A 20697-nucleotide genomic window follows, 5' to 3' on the forward strand; every position below is an offset into this window, starting at 1 on the left:
ACAGAGTTAAAGGGATCAAGCACAGTGCATGTCTCAGAGCCACACGTCAGCTGCCTGGAGGGTCAGGAGAGACCTTCCCTAAGGAGGTCACATGCGAGCTGAACCTTGAGAGGAGCACAGATGATTTCTAGGGAAAAAAGGGAGGGTGGAGGTGGGACGGGTATTTTCGGCAGAGAAAACAGCATGTGAAGGAACAAGGGGTTTCAATGGAGGAGCACGATGTTCAGTGTTAGATCAAGACAAGCCCAAGAGAAAGGCCGGCAGGAATGGGCCGAGCCATCCTCTTCTCGGAAGACTTCAGCCCCTCATAGGCTGAGATGGAAGGGACTCTTGTGTCTGGTGGGACCTCCAAGATTGTGTGATGAGCTTTCACATGCAATTTATTTTCAGTCTGGCCCACTGCTTTGCAAATGTCAGTAGAGCAGGCTTTGACAGGTCAAACACAGGTGGGCATCGATCCTAAGTAGAATACGGGGTGCTGTGGGTTACTGCATGCCTGAAGCATTACCATCTCATTTATGTTTGATCCGCTTTGCCAACTCAAATAGCCTTTAGAAACACACATTCCACAGACTCCGTCTACATTGGCAAGGACTTTCATGTTGCTTAATGAGCCAGATCGTCAACCATATGCTTCTGTTTCCTTGAATTCATCATTCTGTTGTCCTGATGGGGCACCACCAGCCCCAGTGCGGACAAGACACAGGGTCCCCTGTGACAGCACTGCAGGCACCCCCTTGGTCTCCTCCCACCATGGCTGCACTTCTTTTTTTTTGTTTTGTTTTTGAGACGGAGTTTCACTCATGTTACCCAGGCTGGAGTGCAATGGCGCGATCTCAGCTCACCGCAACCTCCGTCTCCTGGGTTCAGGCAATTCTCCTGCCTCAGCCTCCTGAGTAGCTGGGATTACAGGCACGCACCACCATGCATGGCTGCACTTCTAAGGTTCCTTCCCTCCTGACACTTCATCTGCATCACTGGCATCACTCTTCCTAGTTGCTAAACAGGAAGCTTACTCATTTTTAAATTGACTATTCTCCTCTAATTTCTTAGTCTTACCAATTCTACCTCTATGAAGTCTCTGGCCCCTGATCCCCCCTTCACATTCCTATCACCCCAATCAAATTCCCATCTCTTTCCCCTGAGCAAGGGCAGCCGCCTTCTGTGGAGACGCGCGTCTCTGCTGTCCCTGCTGCCATCAGAGAGCATCCTTCCTCAGCCCCAGTGCTGTCCAGCTCACTCTGGCGGCACGGCCCTCGGTGCTCCTGACTGACTGCAGGATGAAACCTGGCTTCTCACCGCGTGTTCAAGGTCCCCATCTCATGACCTCTAATCTAGCCCTCAAGCCCTATTTCTGTGACCGTGCCGTCTCAACGGCCGGCAGCACCCTGTGCACCCCATGCCGTTCTGCTTCTGTGCTTGGCCCGTGCTGTTCCCTGGGCCCTGGTTACTTTCCCCCATCTCTCCTCAGATGCAGTCACTTAAGGCTCAGTTTGAAATTTAACCTCCCTCCATAGTCTTCCCTGAGCTTGCTTCGCTGGAGGCCACACCACCCTGCTTGGTGCTCCCCTTGTTCCCATCCTGTTTATCATGTTCTCCTTTACCTGCTTCATGTGGATGCCACAGCCACTCAGGTAGGTCACAGGTCCTCAAGGGGCCTGCCTCATCTCTGCGCCTACCAGGTGATGGGCAGGGCCCTGCCGTCACACTCACCCAGTACACGCTCGCCCAGCCCACCCAGCTCCATGTAGGCCGTGTGGAAGGTCTTGGCGGTGCTCTTGTCCAGCGGGTGCTCCTCGCCATTGATCATGATGGTGCTGCACTTCTGTAGGATGCGCTCAGGGGCCCCCTTCATCACCAGAAGGAAGCGCTTGTCGTGGGGGTCATCCGTCTCGTGGATGGAGAGCTGGGAAGGAATGAACCAAGTGTGTTACCTACAGAAAGGCGAAACACATTCCTTCTTCTCATTAAATGTAAAGGAGGAAGGGGAACAATGGCATCCTCAGCACAGTCTGCGCTTTTTATTTCTGTGGCCAGTTAAGATGAAGAGATCTAGACTTGGCCTCAGCCCACGGTGGGGCACCCTGGGTTGGAATCTGCAATAAGTCAAGCTTATCTTTCAAGCAAAACTGGCCGCTTTAGACAGGCCAGATGTGGTCATCAGCATGTAAAATCTTGTGCCTTGGGCAATATCTCCCAGGGTGCCCGTGAGAGTTAGGGGGCTGTGAGTCTCTGCATCTCACCTCCTCTACCTTCCTGTGGGGAGCAGCCATCTTTCAGACGTAGGCTACTCTGAGCTCAGAAGGGCACAAGCCAGAAGGAATTCCTGTGCCTCTTTATCTCACTGTCTACCCAGTTTTCCTGGTTGGATGTAACAGAAAATGGGGGTGGGGTGGGGTGGGGCGGTGAGGAAGTGGATACTTCCAAGTATAGTCTTTCAGGAAGACAGCTGAGTCACGGGAGTCTCAATTTTAATAGAAATGCTCTTGAGCTAGCAATTCTACTTCCAGATCCATCCTAATAAGATATGCAAAAAAAATTCTATAGACAAGAATAAAGTGACTAACTCATCTATCCCTTATGATAAGCCAGGTACTCTTCTAAGCACTCAAGAGGAATCTCAGGCCGGAGCGTTTGGGAGAAAATAAGTTACAAAGAAAAGTGGGGCTGGGGGCGGTGGCTCATGCCTGTAACCCCAGCACTTTGGGAAGTCAAGGTGGGCGAATCGTCAGGTCAGGAGTTTGAGACCAGCCTGGCCAGTATGGCGAAACCCCATCCCTACTAAAAAATACAAAAAAAAATTAGCTGGGCATAGTGGCGCACTCCTGTAGACCCAGCTACTGGGGAGGCTGAGGCAGGAGAATCACTGGCACTCGGGAGGCAGAGGTTGCAGTGAGCCAAGATCACGCACCTGCATCCCCCCGGGGGGAGAAAAAGGGAACTCTTTCTCAAAAAAAAAAAAAAAAGGGGAAAAGTGCTACCATTTTGGGTCTAACTGGAATTTACAAATCAGTATTTCTTAGACTTTTGGGTAGCAAAGATGAGTGCAAAGGTGAGTACAAAAAGAAGTATCGGCTGATGGGGTTACCAGCTGCTGCTGCTGCTTTCTTTAATGACCAAGCAAAGACATTAAAGAAAACCAACCAACCAAACCAAACAAAAACCCTCCCATCTGTTATCACATCACTTTCTAAAATGTGGGCCTTCTCTTTTTCTTTCTCTCTCTGTTGAGATATATATATATATAGATATAGATATATATATATATATATATTTTTTTTTTTTGAGATTTGGTTCCACTCTGGCACCCAGGCTGGAGTGCAGTGGCATTTAAAACAAAGGGATAACACAAAGCACTTTCATGGTGTGTACCACATGGCAGGCACTGTTCTAAGTGCTGTCCACATCGACTCATTCATCCTCAAAACACTCTTAAGGCCACGGGTACTATTAGTATTCCCTTTCACAAAGGAGGAAACTGAGGCACAGAAGTTCAATGCTTTGCTCAAGATCACTGAGCTAAGGTGGCTATCTGGTTGCTGAGTTGGGATGTGAGTCCAGGCTAGTAGACTCCAGACTCCTGCCCTTAATTATGGAGGCTACAAAGGATGATCTTTTAAATCAAATGCATTCATCTTTATATAAAACATTTTCCAATTTGCGATAAACCGTTTAAATGTTTTCATGGACCAATGTGTTTGAGGCATCACTATTCTAATCAATAAAACATAGGCTTTCCACTTTCTTTCCTTCAAGCAGAGATGTCTCCTTCTAAGGCCGTGACATCTAAAGCCCTGGTGAGGTTGAGCACTGCTCATGTGTAGATACAAAATGACCCCAACAGCATCCAGACAGCATCTTCAACCTCTTCAGTGGGAACTCACACAGGCCCCTCTCCCCTTTCTAGTCCCACTCTATGGACCACTTTCTCCTCTAACTTGTACACAAGGCCTCATGGAACCCGCTTTGTCTCCCTTCTTGCAACAGGGCATGCCTTTACCATGAAAGACGGAGCTTCAGCAGGGCGCCGAGTCCTGCTGCTGATGGAGACATCATCTAACCCCATCTTCACACTGTGCACTGATGCGCTGCACCTCAACCTCCTCATCCTCTACCCACCCCACAGCGTCGTCGTGAGAATGAATGATTTAACACATGTGGAAATTGGCACAGGACAGCTCCTGTGATTACCGTTCTTTTAGGACCGTTACCCACTCTGTTTTCACTTAGGTTTTATATAAGAGATGTGGTTTCTTGGCTTGAGCATTTCACATCATATGTTTCTGGTTGGTTGTCTATTTAGCTAACTCTAGTTCTCCGCTGGCTCACTGTCCACAAAGAAGACGTTTGCAACACAAGAGGTTCTTCTCTAGGCTGGGTGCGGTGGCTCATGCCTGTAATCCCAGCACTTTGGGAGACCGAGGCGGGTGGATCGCCTGAGGCCTGGAGTTAGAAACCAGCCCTGCCAACATGGTAAAACCCCGTCTCTACTAAAAATACAAAACATTAGCTGGGCGCGGAGGTGCACGCCTGTAATCCCAGCCACTAGGGAGGCAGGAGAATTGCTTGTACCCAGGAGATGGAGGTTGCAGTGAGCTGAGATTGTGCCATTGCACTCCAGCCTGGGTGACAAGAGTGAAACTTATTCTAACAACAACAAAAAAAAGAGTTCTTCTCTAACCCTAAATTCCATTTGAACAAAGATGGGGAGATAATCACCGGAAACCTCCACACACACAGTTGTGGTTATCCCATTTCTATGCTTTACTGTTGTGCAAAGCCCAAGTCCTGATCTTGCTTTCAGCGTGGACTCTGTGGGAAATCCCGTCTGCCTCGGGACCTGGGGCTCCCAACTGCCATTTGTCTTAACGTGGGGAGGATGCAACAGCTGTCAGCCAGGTCTGCATGCTGAGATAACCAGGCAAGGATGGCCGTCTTCTACCTGAGCAGGGGGCGGAAAGGAGACTCCCACCCACAGCACAGGATGGCTCCAGAAAGCGACGGGACTGTCACCCAAGGGACCCCTCACTGGTCTCCCCAAACGGCAGGGCTTGCTCCTGTGGCCTGAACTGTGCCGTGCTCCCTCTGTGTGATGGTGGAAGAATCGTGGACTTGGAGTCAGGCTTGAGAACACTGGGCTGTGGGAATCTGGTCTCTCAACACTTTCTAAGGGCCTGCCTCCTCCTCCATGAGTCAGGATTAGTGAGTCCTACCTCACAGGCCTGATGTGAATGTGGAACGAGATCACACAGGTCAAGGGCCTGATGCACCTGGGGTGTGAGCCCAGGCCTGATGCACCTGGGGTGTGAGCGGCTGTTCGGCCTCCCTGCTGCCCACCTGGCATTTATGGTTTGGAGTGTGGCTGCTGTTCCTCATGGCAGAAGGTACCTGGTAGTGGTGGTATAGGAGTGTGAGTGTGTGTGTGTGTGTGTGTGTGTGTGTGTGAGAGAGAGAGAGAGAGAGAGGAGAGAGAGAGGAGTGTGACTGTGACAGCAATGGCTCATTCACAGCAGCAGCCAGGCTCTGATGAGGTCATTGCCTTTCCTTCTTTCTCTGCCCTGCTTCATGGCTAGGAAGGAGGCCAGCAAGGGAGCTTGACCTGGGGGACCATGTGCCTGGGTGCTGTATCCCTGACAACTGTCTTTGATGTCAGGTATCCTCATATTTTGATATGAGTTAAGCAAAGGATATATGCAAGTAGAAAGGTCACCTGCCAATAACAGAGATGGCCGGTTGTGAGGAAAAACTCACCTGAAATTTATTAGTAGAGTTAAAAGGGATTTCAACTACTTTGCGGTTTCTTTTTCTAATTTCCATCACATCACCCAAAATGACCTCTGAGAATTTTAACAGAGCAGTTTCTGAGGCATCTCCAATCACAGCTTTCTGGGAATCAAAAGAGAAAAATATTTGCAGCACATATTTAATAAACCAACATGCCCTCAGCACAGGACCCAAAACGCCCCCTGATCCTACTAACATCTAGTTCCAGAGACAAGATATTGCCACGTGGCAATCAGGGAGGCCACAAGACAGTGGTAACCGTGTAAACAATGGTGCCACCTACTGGCATTAGGGATGTTCAGAGAAGCTGGATCTCTGTGATGACGGAAGGCTTCATGGAAAAAAGCAGCTATGAACTAGATCTTGATAGATAGGTGGGTTGCCAATACACAGAGAAGAAAGCCTTCCAGAAATCAGGATGCCGGTGCAGGGGCGTGAGGTGCAGGCTCGTCCGTGAGTGTTTAAGGTACAAGTGGATGTGGAGGGTGTGGCAGGACCTGGGGGGCCTTGAAAGGCAGGTTGAAGTCTAGACTTGAGAAGCAGAAAACAGGGAGGTACAGAAAGATTTTGAGCAAAGTTAGGTGAATATAAAAGCATCATTTAAGAAAAATTAATGGCATTTGAGAAGGACTCCAGGAGGGATAAACTGGAATCAAGGAGGCTTAATTCCAATCAATTAAGAGGCTAACACAGCTATTTAGATGTAAGGTACTGCTGATAAATAGACATGTAAAGTTACGTATATTTTGAAGCAAGAATGATAGAACTTGGTGACTCACTGGATATAAGGAAAGGAGGCAGTCAAAGATGACTTCCAAATGTTCTGGCCCGATGACAAACAGAATGGTTATATCATAGAAAATTAGAAAATGGGGCAAGACACTGATGTGCAGCCAGGCTGGGTATACAGGCGGAAGTTAACGACCATGATTTGTGGAACTTCCTAGTGGAAGCACACAGCCAGCTGGAGATCCAGGTTGGAGTTTGGGTAAGAAATCAGAACTGGACATAAAGATTTGGAAGATACTGACAAAGAAGCAGTTGGCCAAAAAGAATATTAATGAGCTGTCTGACGGAGAGAAAACCAAGCAACAACAACAAAAAAAAAAATAAGAAAGAAAAAGAGTCAGAGAAAGAAACAGATGGCAAATAGGAAAGCCAGAAGAATACAGATTCAGTGACTCACTGAGATGGAGAAGAAAAGGGAGGAAGGGAAGGAGGAAAGCAGGAGAGGGAGGGAGGGGAGAGTTTATTACACGTTCCGATATTCCAGGACCCTTTAGAGCTCCGTCCGCAGCCATATTCTAGTTAACAGGAAGATGTGCTGAATCAGTCCTTTTATTTTATCCAATCACATTTTAAACTTCCATGAATGGCATGTATATTAAAACGAACTTTGATTACATCCACTTTGTTGGCAGAGAGGTCAGGAAAGTAACTTAAAGGTGCATTCATTTCCAGAGTTTTCTAAAGGCCCTTAAGCAATATTCTGAAACCTTTTAAGCGTCTTTGTATTTCTCAAAGCTGGTAAGCATGAAGAAAACTTTCTGCCTGTCTTATGAGTCCAACTTGCTCTTGCAAGCACTGGACAAACTTTATGCAAGTGGAGAGATGAAATCAAGCACCCGGTCACCGGAGCGAATGACTACAAACTGGCTGTGATTTAAGACCGAGAGCTGCAGAAGCGTTACCTTCATGATGGGGACATTTTCCTGTCCTGGCTTGAACTCAGCTCGGTTACACAATGTTATGATCTTGGATAAGGAGGCCCAAGTACTAGAGCTTTGGTCAAAGACTTGGTCTGGAAGACAGAGAAAGAACAGTGGCTGCTGTGGGTTGGGCTGGCCGTCCACGAGTCACTGTCCAGCAATCTTCCAGCTGCAGACCCTGCTGCGTGCTCAGCTCAGCCTCAGGACGGAGTCCACAGCTTTGGCCAGGCCGAGCGCTCCATGAGACTTACTTGAATGGTCTTCACTGGTGTCAGCCACAAAGATCTGATTGTCGAACCACAGATGGGCCACTGTCATCCTGTTCTGGGTCAGTGTCCCAGTCTTGTCCGAGCAGATGATGGAGGTGGAGCCGAGGGTCTCCACAGCCTCCAGGTTCTTCACCAGGCAGTTCTTCTTGGCCATCCGTTTTGCTGTCAGTGACAGGGTCACCTAACAGGAGAGGGAAGCATGCTTTGGGAAGTATCCTCATTTGAACTCAGGTCCAATAATACAGAAACAGCCAAAGTTAGCTGTGATTGAATTTTAGCAGACAGCTAGACTAGTTTTAGGGGAGAGGTGTGGTTGCCGACACAGCTAAGCTGACCTGGTGGCTTAGAGGCCACCAAAAGCCCTCTATGCCACAATCCTTTTTTAAAGATTAAACATGAGACACTTTTCTTGTCCCTTCATGACTTGAAGAAAACAAGAGACCCACGGGCAGCAAACACAGATAATTCTGCTGTGGCCGCTGGTGCTCACGTACGCTCATGACACCTTCTGTGGTCCCCAAGCAGGAGTGTGTAAGAGAGACTGACTGGTGCAGGCCAAAGAGATTGTCTCAAAGGACGCACTTGTTGCTTTGAGGAATTCAGCAGCCTTTGTGTTGTTTCATTTTAAAAGCTCCATATTTTAAAGATTCTTTTAAACCTCCAAATTTCAAAGGGTTCTTTTGATTCCAATTTCCTCAAATTACTAACTCCTGGAGTCAGAGAAGACCTGGAATTCAAACACTTCTTTTTTCTTTGATTAAGGCAACACCAGGACAATGATCATGTAGTCACAAAACTGGACATGAACCCTGTCTTCTCCTACCCCTGGGGAACCCTACAGCAGAGACTGGGGAGGAGGGGGCTCAGTCGAGGGGCTGAATGACATGGGCCGGTACAAAGAGCCAGAGCTGAGTCTAGGGCTGGCCAGGAAAGGGCTGGAGTCCTCTGCAGAAAAAATGGGAGGAATATTTTTTTCTTGCCTAAGAGAGAGAAGTGGAGTGTGGCAATGTGCCTAAATGCCTAAGTTGTAGAAACGGCCAAAGAAATATGTGGAAGGCACCACGCTTCTAGAAAATCTGTGAATGGTGGAGCCTGTCTTATCTAGATCTGAAGGGGCAGAGTAGGCTATGTGAAATGCAGATTGAAAACATAACGTTTCCAGGGAAAACGCATTCAAATATTAAAAATATGCCAATTTCTTTTGTCTCTGTAAGAAACTGTCTATTCAGAATGTTCCGCGGTTGTCCCTGGCGGGGAGGGCGTGGTGCCCCACAACTGGGGGAGACTGCAGTTTGTGTGGGTGCTTCCCCAGCAGCAATGCTGTGTCCACAGGGCCGGGTGCAGGCTGCTCAACAGCATGGACTCACAGTGACGGTGCCCAGGAGGCCCTCGGGCACATTGGCCACAATGATGCCAATGAGGAAGATGACGGAGTCCAGCACTCGATACTTCAGGGACACTGCGATGATGAAGAAAAGGATGCCGATGGAGACGGCCACTCCTGCCACAATATGAACAAAGTGCTCGATCTCAATGGCAATGGGCGTCTTCTCATTCCCAACTCCTGAGGCCAATGAAGCAATATGGCCAATGATGGTGCGGTCACCTGTGTTGATGACCATGCCGGTGACAGTGCCTATAGGGGAAGCAGACGTTTTATTTCAGGGGTCCTCAGCTAGAAGGGACAAGCAGCCAGCCTGCAGCCTTCTCTGGGGGCTGGCATGATCAATAGGCACAAAACATGACAAAGGTCAAGCATTGTCCTCTATGCCCTTCAGTTTCACGCTTCCTCTGGGATGAGCTTTGTAACAAGGTGTGGTAAAGGGCAGACCTGAGAGCCCAGGAGGGAGAAGGGACACAGGTGGACATGTGGCCTGAGAGCCAGTGACCTTACCTTCCAGGCAGGTTGTGGAATAGAAACAGATGTTCTTTGTTTCCAGGGGGTTTTCATGGGTAAACTCAGAGGAGCGGGGCTGGGGCTCAGACTCCCCCGTGAGGGACGAGTTATCCACCTAGAAGAAAGGTTGAAAGTGGTTCAAAGCTAGATACCTCATTCCCTGCCTCTTATACTGAAGCCTGGAAAGATAACACAGCCAGCGAGTTTGGCACATGGTGCTCGGGGTGGATGCCCCCTGCCACTTACCCGACACCCCTGAGAGGATAGCACCCTGATGTCTGCGGGGATCTGGTCCCCTCCTTTGACCTCCACGATGTCCCCCACCACCAGCTGCTCTGCAGGGATTGTTTTCTTCTCGGAATCTCGGATGACGAGAGCTTGCTACAGAAGAAAACCATAACAGACGCCTCAGACCCTGGAAGGACACTGGCCCTCCTCCCCAGTTTGTGCCGCACCGAACCCCAGGATGGAGGCCTGGCCACTGTCACTGCTAAGTCCATGCTGTTGGGCAGCCTGCACCTGGCCCTGTGGTTACAGCATTGCGGCCATAGTCTAAGGCTGTCTGATTAGCAAGGACGAAGCAGAAGACTGCTTCATCCGAGGCCTGAAGACTCTAAGAACTACTCTTGAGCTCATGGAGATGTTCTTGGTACAGAAGAGTCTGCTGTTGGCCAGATCTGGCCATGCCAGAACTCTGGGCCTCCTAGAAATGGAGACCATTCAGGTAGAGCGATCCTGGCTGGGCATCTGGGCAGAACACTGAAGGTGGGGCTGGGGAGGTTGATAATCTTGCATGGGTCAGGGAAGCTTTAACGAGGTGATCTCCTGCTTTGAGCTCGGCAGGAGGTGTTTTTTCCACCCAGAATCTCTCCTCCAGCCCACAGCTTTCTGGGCCGGAGACAGTGTGGACACCTGACAGGGGATTTTGCGGAGGGGAACACTAGGCTTCCCTGCTGGTGAGTTTTGGGGCTTAGGAACAGGAGCAAAAATGGTCACAGATAAACAGTTGCAGGCAGGTCTCCTCAGCTGCCAGTGAAAGAGCACTCCCTGACCTTCCACAGGTCCCTTCCAGAACCCAGAACAACTGTCCACAAACACTGAGAAGCAGGAACAGAAGGTGCCACGTGCTGACCAGCACTGCCCTGGGTGCTATCTCAATTGGCCGTAAAAATCCTGGGGTTCTGACAGATGGATTAATTTGCCCACGATTGCTCCAACAGGGAAGGAACTGGGAACCCTTGGCCCTCAGGGCCCGGTGCACCTCCCAACTGGGGCTTCCTCCCCCAGGGGTCACCAGAGCCAGAGGACCAGTGGCTGCCACTCACCTGAGGGATCATCTTATTGAAGCTGGACATGATGTTGGTGCTTTTTGCCTCTTGGTAATAAGCAAAGACCCCCGTCAAAATGACCACCAGGACAAGCACAGAACCCAAGTACACCTGGGTGAGGAGAGGGCGTCAGTCAGAGAAACAGGCAGCAGGAAGGGGCCAGGCCCTGGGGCTAGAGCTCTCCATGGGAGGATGCGATGCTGGCAGTTATGCCTGGTGTAATTTACAGGCCACAGAATTCACCCATATTAAGTGCGCAACTCATTGACTTTCTTTAAGTTTACAGAGCTATGCAGTCACCCTCCGCTGTAGCCTCAGAGTGTCTCCATCCTGCTTGGGGGTCCCCCTGGCCCTCCGCAGTCACTCTCTGCTCCTGTCCTATGCCCTGGCATTACCGATCTGGTTCCTGTTTCCAAGGATGTGCCTGTTCTGCACATTTCATGCCAGTCCAATCCTATGACATGTGGCCTGTTGCCTCTGGCTTCTGTCTCTTGGCATCTTGTTGGCCAATTCAGTTTTGTGGGTTTGGTACCCAGGTCTTGGCAAGCATAGATGCTCTCCGAGTCAAAGGGAGAGAGGTTAGCTTGGGGGTGACAGAGCCCCAAACTACTTCATATGGAAACGGATTTCCTGCCCCTTAAAATTTTAAGGTGTTTTGTATATCTCTCTTCATGCCCACACTGCCTCTGGGACATCAGAAAGCCAGATAGAATTTGGTTTTACAGCTGGGAAAACACCTGACTTTCCCACACCTAAGCAGCAGCAACCAGCCTCTAGCTGTGCCCCAGAGGTCTCACTGAATGGCTGTGCCAGCAAAACCAGAAGGGGACACCCCAGAGCCTTACGTTGTTCAGGGACGCAGACTTGTCGCTGGAGTACTGAATCCCATATGCAATCCAGCAGAGGAAGGCGCCCACCCACAGGAGGATAGAGAAGCCCCCGACCATCTGCTTGAGGAACTTGACGATCTCCGGTGTCTGCTTGGGAGGGGTGAGGGAGTTGGGCCCGTCCCGTGCCAGGAGCTCAGCAGCTCTGGTGCTGGAGAGACCCTGGGAAAGCCAAACAAAGCACATGCACAACCAAAACAAATATGAATTAGACATTCTTCCTCCCTCAGGGGTTGGGCTGCATATTTTTGCAGCTTGGGGTGAGGCATTAACGTGCCCAAAGAAAGCTGCCCACCTTTTCTGAAAGCCTATGTAATGCTTAATACCAGCTAAGCCCTGTGCTGTGTGTATTCACTCCTTTAGTCTTTTTTTTTTTTTTTTTTTTAGACAAAGGTTTTTTTCTTTTTTTTTCCCAGCCAGGGGGGAGTGCAATGGTGCGATCTCGGCTCACCGCAACCTCCGCCTCCTGGGTTCAGGCAATTCTCCTGCCTCAGCCTCCTGAGTAGCTGGGATTACAGGCACGCGCCACCATGCCCAGCTAATTTTTTGTATTTTTAGTAGAGACGGGGTTTCACCATGTTGACCAGGGTGGTCTCGATCTCTCGACCTCGTGATCCACCCGCCTTGGCCTCCCAAAGTGCTGGGATTACAGGCGTCTTTAAAATAACCCTTGAGGCAGGGGCCATTATTCGTCGGTCCCCATTTGCACAGGTGAAATTTGAGGCACATAGATGTTACGTAACCTGCCCGAGGGACCTGGCATGTCAATGGCAGTGACAGATTCAATGTGGTGGCTGGGTCCGGAGCCACTGCATTCTGCTCTGCTAAGGGGTGTTAGTTTCTTAGAGGTTTATCTGGTGAGACAGGACTTGGAATGAAGAAGCTGATCACCAGGGCTAAGAGCCATGTAGAAACTCCCCAGGAACTAGGATAGCTTCTGGAACCCTGCATAGGGAGCATGTGGCTTTAGTTTCCATCCTTACATCTGCTCCTTTTCTACCTTTCTACACATCCAGCCTAAGTTCTCATTCATCTTGACAAGCCTGGAGCCTACGTGAGCAGCCCCTGCCCTGGGCAGCCTGCCATCCATGAGACACCCTCACCCTTGAAACCCTACATGTTCACTGGAATCTCCCCCACAGTCTTTGGTGGACAAGTCTTTAGATACCTCTTTTTTCTTCTCCCTAATTATGTTGTAAGCTGCTTAAAGGCCAGGACTCTGTCTTGGTCTTTTTTTTTTTGAGACAGAATCTCACTTTGTTGCCCAGGCTGGACTGCAATGGTGTGATCTTGGCTCACTGCAACCTCCTCGCCCCAGGTTCAAGCAATTCTGCCTCAGCCTCCTGAGTAGCTGGGATTATAGGCACCCGCCACCATACTTGGCTAGTTTTTAAAATATTTTTAGTAGAGACGGGGTTTCACCATGTTGGCTAGGCTGCTTTCGAACTCCTGATCTCAAGTGATCCGCCCACCTCGGCCTCCCAAAGTTCTAGGATCACAGGTGGGAGCCGCCACGCCTGGCCTGTCTTGGTCATTTTTGTGTTCTCTCTTGGGTCTCGTGCTTTTTCTGTGGTAGTGATTCAAATACCTGTTGAAGGCCTAGATTCAGGCTCACCACCTCAATCCCGTCTTCCTCCACTTGCAATTCCTTTTCCAGAACTTCAGACTCATCTTTGTGAATAACTGCGGAAAGCCTCCTCAGGGGTGTTCCGGAGAGACTTCTCCTGGTTTAGCTCCAAATGACTTCATCATCGTCTCCTCCCTCCTGCCTTCCCTGCCTCACTCCCAGCTCCCACCCCAGCCCATCACTTGACCAGCTCTCCTCCTCCTGCTGCTATGATACGCTAGCGAGATGAGGAACTCCACGAAAACCTGCCAAGTCCTGCTGTTGTGTCTCTGCAATGTCTTTCTAATTGGTCCCTTTCTTTCCCACCTTCCTGGCCGCCGTGTTTCAGAGCCTCATTTCACAGTCCTGGGCTATTGTTCCATTCTTCTAGACCCTTCCATTTATCACTTTAAAAAAAGAATCTTCTAGGAGAACTGCTTTTTGAAAAACCAATGAAATGACCTCCCTGTGTAGAAACCATGTCCCTCTGCCTCTAAGACAGCCCCTACTCCTTAGTTTAATGTGCATACCCTTGACGCTTCACCCAGATGACCTTCCTGGCTTCATTCCTGCCGCACCTGTCCCCTCTCCACACAGAATACCTTCCGCCAAGCCCAGATCGTCTCCCAGCCCGCTCTGTGTTTGCTGGCCCCGGGTCCCCACCAGCTTTGTGGGTAACACCCCCCATGGGCACTGAGGAAGAACTATGCAGACCCCAGGCACAATTAGTGCCTGAAGTATAACTCACTGCTTACTATATCTAGCTTCTATATATAATCATACTTAGTCCCATATGATCTTTCTATATAATCACATAATAACTTACTGCTTACTTATATCTAGCTTATATATATAATCATACTTAGTTCCATATAATCTTTCTATATACTCATATAGGTATTGTAGTCAGAGCTGTACTGACACATTTAGTCCTGATTTCTAGAATCCTTCCATATAACCATATAGTAGTTTGTAGTAGGAGGAATGCCTAGAGCAGTCACAGAACAGAAACAGTACCTGGGAAAACAGCCAGACCAGGACAAGAACCAAAGACCCAGGTGGTGGCGTCCCTGCCTGAAAGGGCTTACGCTGTGTGGCAGGCTTGGAGCAAGAGCCTCTCCTCCTGATAAAGGAGTTGTAGTACCTTGCATCCATTTCCTGTGGAAAGTAGGCCTCAGGCCTGAGACCCTGGAAATAATGGAGGGAGAAGAAGCCCTCTGGTGTGAGCAGTCACGGAGGCTGTGCACCCTGTCAGTGTTTTCTTGCTTCTGTGCTAGCTCAAATCATCCTCCCGTAAATATCTTAAAAGAAGAGCACAAGTCTGTCAGCTCCCACTGCATTGGCTTACAGTATCCTTCTATTAGAAATCCTTTTTATTTTTTATTTTTATTTATTCATTTATTTATTTTGAGACAGAGTCTCGCTCTGTTGCCAGGTGCCAGGCTGGAGTGCAGTGGCACGATCTCGGCTCACTGCAACCTCCACCTCCCAGATTCAAGCAATTCTCCTGCCTCAGCCTCCCAAGTAGCTGGGACTACACACACGCCACCATGCCCAGCTAATTTTTATATTTTTTAGTAGAGATGGGGTTTCACTATGTTGGCTAGGATGGTCTCGATCTCTTTACCTCGTGATCCGCCTGCCTTGGCCTCCCAAAGTGCTGGGATTATAGGCGTGAGCCACCGCGCCCGGCCTTAGAAATCCTTTGAAGTCTCCAGCCCCCAGATAAGAAGTTGCACACGACACCTGTTGCACACAGCCCTCCTCCTTGCCTCAGTGACCTAATGGGGGTGGACCCCTTTTCTGTACACGACCCTCTACTACTGCACACAGCACAGCCCCCTACTGCGCATGGCCCATCTCTCTGCCCAGGTGACATAATGGGGTGGCCCCCTCGCATGTGACTCACATGATTATGTATGCCCTATCACTAAACCTATAGATGATGATCTCACTTAAACGACCCCGCCCCCTGCTTGTACCTAATAAATACGGACGCTTCTGGGCATTGGGGGCCTCCACTGATCTCCACTCATAGGTTGCATGGTCCCCAAGTCCAGATGCTCTTCACCAGTTCTTCCATGTCCTGTCTTTTTACTTCTTGGATCCTGCACTTCAGCACAGGATAAGGGACACCTCACGACCCTGTGGGGACCCAGAGCCTTACAAGCTTAAATCCAAATCATCCTGAGTCCCAGCGCAAACATGGCAGCAGCCCAAGAGCTGGCTCTGGCCCCTTCAGTTAGAATCCAGCATTTCCCAGCAGAGCGTTTCTACCTCTTGTGGCCATCCCAGTGGGATAGGATGGATCGCAGGACACCCCCTTACATATCTGCCTTCCCACCTGGCCACTCTCTCCTTGAGGGCCATCTGTCCCTCTGAGTCCCTCTCATTGCCAGTGCAGTGTGAGCACCACAGTAGGTATTTCCGTGGCCTTGAACAGCATCCAGATGCAAATAACTGTAGTCTCAAAGGTGCTGCAGGGGCCCCTCCTCTTAAAGGTGCAGTCTACTCTCCCCCTCCACACCCCCCAACATACAGCCTTCTCTCTGCACTCAGGATGCTCTCTTCCAAATCCCTGGTTCCCATGACTCACCGTAATGATGTTTGTGCCATATTTCTTTTCCAATTCCGTGTTGCTGAGTTTGTGGTCATCCTGACGTCCATGAAAGGAAGAACAGAGTGAATTAGATAATTCCAAAAGACTCAAGCCCCAAGCTTTGACCAACCGTGGAAGCTGGCAATAGCAGCCATGAGGATGGGAGGGTACCAAGGAGTGTGGGGGACAGGAGAGAGCTCCTCAACTCCCTGTGCCAGGTGGCTGCTCAGAGAAGAATGGCACTCTCAGGAGTCACTGTCCCTGAGTTAGCACAATCCTGCACTTGCGGTTACTACCCAGGAGCTGCCTGGAGCTTTTCTGAACAAAGCCACGCCCCTCACTTCAGTCTGAACTCCAGCACAGACAGGTCCTGGCACCCCGTTGTCCAGGTGCCAGTGAGCTGGAGGCTTCCCTCAGGCCTGAACCCGGGGATTGGCTGGAGATGATGGCAAAACCATGCTAGACCTGATCCTGGGCTGGCACAGCTCCTCCTCCTTTACTACATGCTCTGGCAGGGAAAAGCATTTTTCTCACTCAAGCTGTGACCCTCAGGGAGCTCACTGGCAGGAGAAACCCTACAGGTGAAAGTCCTGCTGAATAAACAAACGCCATTGTGGCCCCCACTTGTGAATTCTGCTTCAGAATCATTAGACTGCAACAGGGTTTGTCACCGGTGGCCCTGCTGCCGATTTGGTTGAATAATTCTTTGTGGTGGGTTCCACCCACTAGCATCCTCCCCTCAATTGTGGTAACAAAAAATGTTTCCATTTTTCCCCTGGGCAAGGGGTGGGGGAATCCTCCTCTCCTCTCCCTTTGAGAACCACTGGGCTAAAGGTCTAGAAGCCTCTTCCTGTAGCAGGGTAAGTCTTCCTCGATCCACCTAGAAAGCCCTAGCACTCAGTATTTTTTTTTTTTTTTTTTTGAGATGGAGTTTCGCTCTTGTTGCCCAGGCTGGAGTGCAATGGCACGATCTCAGCTCACTGCAACCTCCACCTCCCGGGTTCAAGTGGTTCTCCTGCCTCAGCCTCCTGAGTAGCTGGGATTACAGGCGTGCGCCACCCCACCTGGCTAATTTTGTATTTTTAGTAGAGATGGGGTTTCCCCATGTTAGTCAGGCTGGTCTCAAACTCCCGACCTCAGGTGATCTGCCCGCCTCGGCCTCCCAAAGTGCTGGGATTATAGGCGTGAGCACTGCGCCCAGTCAACACTCAGGATTCTTTAAGCCCCAGTTGTCTGAACAGAGATTAATACTGTTGACTGATGCTGACACCATCGCTTTTCTTAAGTATATGCAAAAATTCGTTCCGTGCTGCAGTGAGACTAGGCCTTCCAATGAAACGGAATTCGTTATTTCATTATCATCTTGCTTCTAGTCCTCTTCTCAGCCAGATTTTGCCTTCCTCCTTCATCCAATTCCACTAATATCCATTTAGGGTGATATTGCTGGGGATTCAGGAGATTAAGGCAGTGTTCTGCGCAGAGCACAGCACTGTGCACTAAGTTTTGGGCAGATACAAGCAGTGGATGATCCGAGCTATTGTTTGCATGCATGGACCTCAGACTTTAAAGGCCTTGCAGTGAGCAGAGGACCTTTCCTGTCCCTTTACCCTGGGCTTGGGGATGAGAGCATGGGGGAGGGTTGGGGCAGGTGGTGGTGGGGTCTGGGGTGCCCTCTGCTGGCCAGCACTGGACTAGCACAGGGCAGCACCACCCCCCTACCCCCCCACCCCTGGGGTCATTTCCAGGCCCTTTTATTGAAAAGCCAGGGTACTTCAGTTGTCATTAGGCACTAATGTGCCAAGAAAGGTTGGGAGGCAAAAGCATTCAAGTATGCTGCTGAAAATTACAGGAGTTTGTAATGTCAAGGAAAAATAGATATGTCTTCAATCTCAATGCTAGAGATGGTGGGAAATAATAAGAACTATCTGTTGTCTGGTGCTAGCTGTCTTTTCCCGTTTTGTCTCATTTAATCCTCCTAGTAACCCTGAGAAGTAGAAAAAAATTCTTATTTTTTTCAAAATAGAAAACTGAACTTCAGTTACACTGGGATTTGAACTGAAGTCAGTCCAATTTCAGGGATGTGTTCTTACATATCTATCACGAGAGACATGGACAAATGCCCAGTGGTGTGCTGCTAAATGTTTAACAAACTCTCCAGGAAAGATAAATACAAAGCTCGGATTTGTAGGGTTTGCCAATTTCTCACTAGAACCAAATTTCAAGCTGCTAACAGGATGTCAATCAGCGTGCCAAGTTTCTGAATACTTAACAAGTGGCTCTCTAGCACGAAAGAGCAGGCTCCCTCAGTACTGTCATAAGCTCAGCAGTCACAGAGTTTTAAGTCTGCCAGGGACCCTGGGGACAACCCAGCACATCTCAAGCTCAGTGTAGAAGTTTCCCCTTCAGTGTTCCCAAGATAAAAATCTGTCACATTTCAGACCTAAGGCAGTTTTTTTTTTTATTAAAGTGGCCAGTTTTCATAACTCCAAGCCTCTTCTTTAATAATAATAACAATATTGGCTGGGCGCAGTGGGTCATGCCTGTGTGCCAGCACTTTGGGAGGCTGAGGCAGGTGGATCACCTGAAGTCAGGAGTCCGAGACCACCCTGGCCAACATGGCGAAACCCATCTCTACTAAAAATACAAAAATTAACCAGGCACGGTGGCTCACACCTGTAATCCCAGCTACTCAGGAGGCTGAGGCAGGAGAATCGTTTGGACCCGGGAGGCGGAGGTGCAGTGAGCCAATATCACGCCATTGCACTCCAGCCTGGGTGACAGAGTGAGACACTGACTCAAAAAAATAGATAAACAAATAATAATAAATAATAATATTGCACTCCCCTAAAACACCTGAATTACAAAATCCTCATCTCATTTTTTCCTCTCATAGACCCCAGCAAATTATTTATTTCCCATTTTACATAAAGAAAATGGACCTTCAGGTGAGGTTCAGTCATTCGTTCCCAGTTTTAGCTCAGTGGAGAAGTGCGACTCTGATGGAGCCTCCACATTTTTACCACTGAAACTGTGCTCTTCCAGGCGGTTTCACACCTGCAATCTAGCATGGCCCAGGGGCTTTGGTTTTCCTCCTTAGAAGTTACAGCTCAAATAGTTTTACTAATCAACTGAAAACTGGCAAGTGGTTACTTACATCTCACGAGGCATCTGATGGGGAGAGAGATCTGGCCATGCCTGTGGGGCCTGGAATCCAGAGGCTCTCCCTTCTGAGTTCTGCAGCGACTGCCTCTAACCAGAACGCAGGAATCCTGCAGAGGCCCTGACCTCTGGGCAGATACTATCACACCATTCAAAACACACACTCCCCACACATACACATATACCACACACACGCCACACACACCACAACACACCATACACACACCACAACACACCACACACACATACACGACACCACCACACACACCCACCACACATATACACACACCACACACAACATACACACATACCACGCACACATACACCACACACATACACACACCATGCCACACGCACAACACACCACACACACACACCACCACACACATCCATCACACATACACACACACACCACACACACCATACACACATACCACGCACACATACACACACCACACACATAGACACACCATACCATGCACAAACCACACACACACACACACACAAACACCACCACACACACACTCATCACACATACACACACACCACACACAGCATACACTCATACCACGCACACATACACACATCACACACATAGACACACCATACTGTGATATTGTGCTGGCCTAGAGCCAGAACCAGAGCAAAACTATTTTATAAAATGCAAAACTGTTTTTAGATAAGTTGAAATGGCTGCCCCATTCTCCTTACAATAACTACTGTCCTTGGCCTCTGTGAATAGAACTGCCAGTTTGTTCCTCAAAACTATGTAAAGCTGCTTACCTTTTCTTATCAGTAACTGCCAGAATTGCTAGCCTTTGCTTACCGGCAATTGCCAGACTAAGCAGCCCAAGCTAGTTCCATCCTGGCTCCTGTGGCTTGTAATAAGTAACTAAGGTCTGTGATTTCCACCTTAACCAGATAATGTGTAAACAAATGTATATCTTGACTTCTGTAAACCACTTAAGTAACAAACGGAATGACAAAAGTCCCCATCCCTTGTATTGTCCGGAGACCCCCACCCTCATCTCTGCCCAGGAGGTAATTTACAGAATCCACTAGCCCTCGGAATGTCTGAAGCCTTTTCATCCCCATCCCCGCCCCTCACCCCCACTCCCAAGGTGGTTTTTCGGGTATAAAAAATCGTGGCACCCTCCTGTTGCCACCACAGGTTGGAGAGACGTGAGTCCTCTGTGGTCGCCGGCATAATAAATGACCCTACAATCTGGCATACTTTTGTCTTGTGATAACTTTCTACATTCGGTCAAATACAACAATACCACACACAAACCACACACACACACACACACAACTACCACGCACACCCACCACACATACACATACCACACACACCATACACACATACCGTGCACACACATACACACACCACACACATACACACAACACACCATACACACACACAACCACCATGCACATCCACCACACATACACATACACC

General features: G+C 49.2%; 1 protein-coding gene across 1 annotated transcript in view; it reads right to left on the reverse strand.

Annotated features, from left to right (window-relative positions):
• Positions 1-20697, reverse strand: part of ATP12A (ATPase H+/K+ transporting non-gastric alpha2 subunit) — a 31448-nt gene that overhangs the window by 9046 nt on the left and 1705 nt on the right. Inside the window, exons 3-12 of the mRNA XM_032260072.1 lie at positions 16077-16136; positions 11833-12036; positions 10985-11098; positions 9906-10040; positions 9657-9774; positions 9130-9398; positions 7745-7943; positions 7476-7585; positions 5752-5886; positions 1714-1906 (exon numbers count right to left, since the gene is read on the reverse strand). Coding sequence (XP_032115963.1) covers positions 1714-1906; positions 5752-5886; positions 7476-7585; positions 7745-7943; positions 9130-9398; positions 9657-9774; positions 9906-10040; positions 10985-11098; positions 11833-12036; positions 16077-16136 — 1537 coding nt within the window. The remainder of the gene's footprint in view (positions 1-1713; positions 1907-5751; positions 5887-7475; positions 7586-7744; positions 7944-9129; positions 9399-9656; positions 9775-9905; positions 10041-10984; positions 11099-11832; positions 12037-16076; positions 16137-20697) is intronic.

The sequence above is a fragment of the Sapajus apella genome, unplaced genomic scaffold, assembly GCF_009761245.1.
Source record: "Sapajus apella isolate SASKATOON/1434 unplaced genomic scaffold, GSC_monkey_1.0 scaffold114, whole genome shotgun sequence".
Lineage (NCBI taxonomy): Eukaryota > Metazoa > Chordata > Mammalia > Primates > Cebidae > Sapajus > Sapajus apella.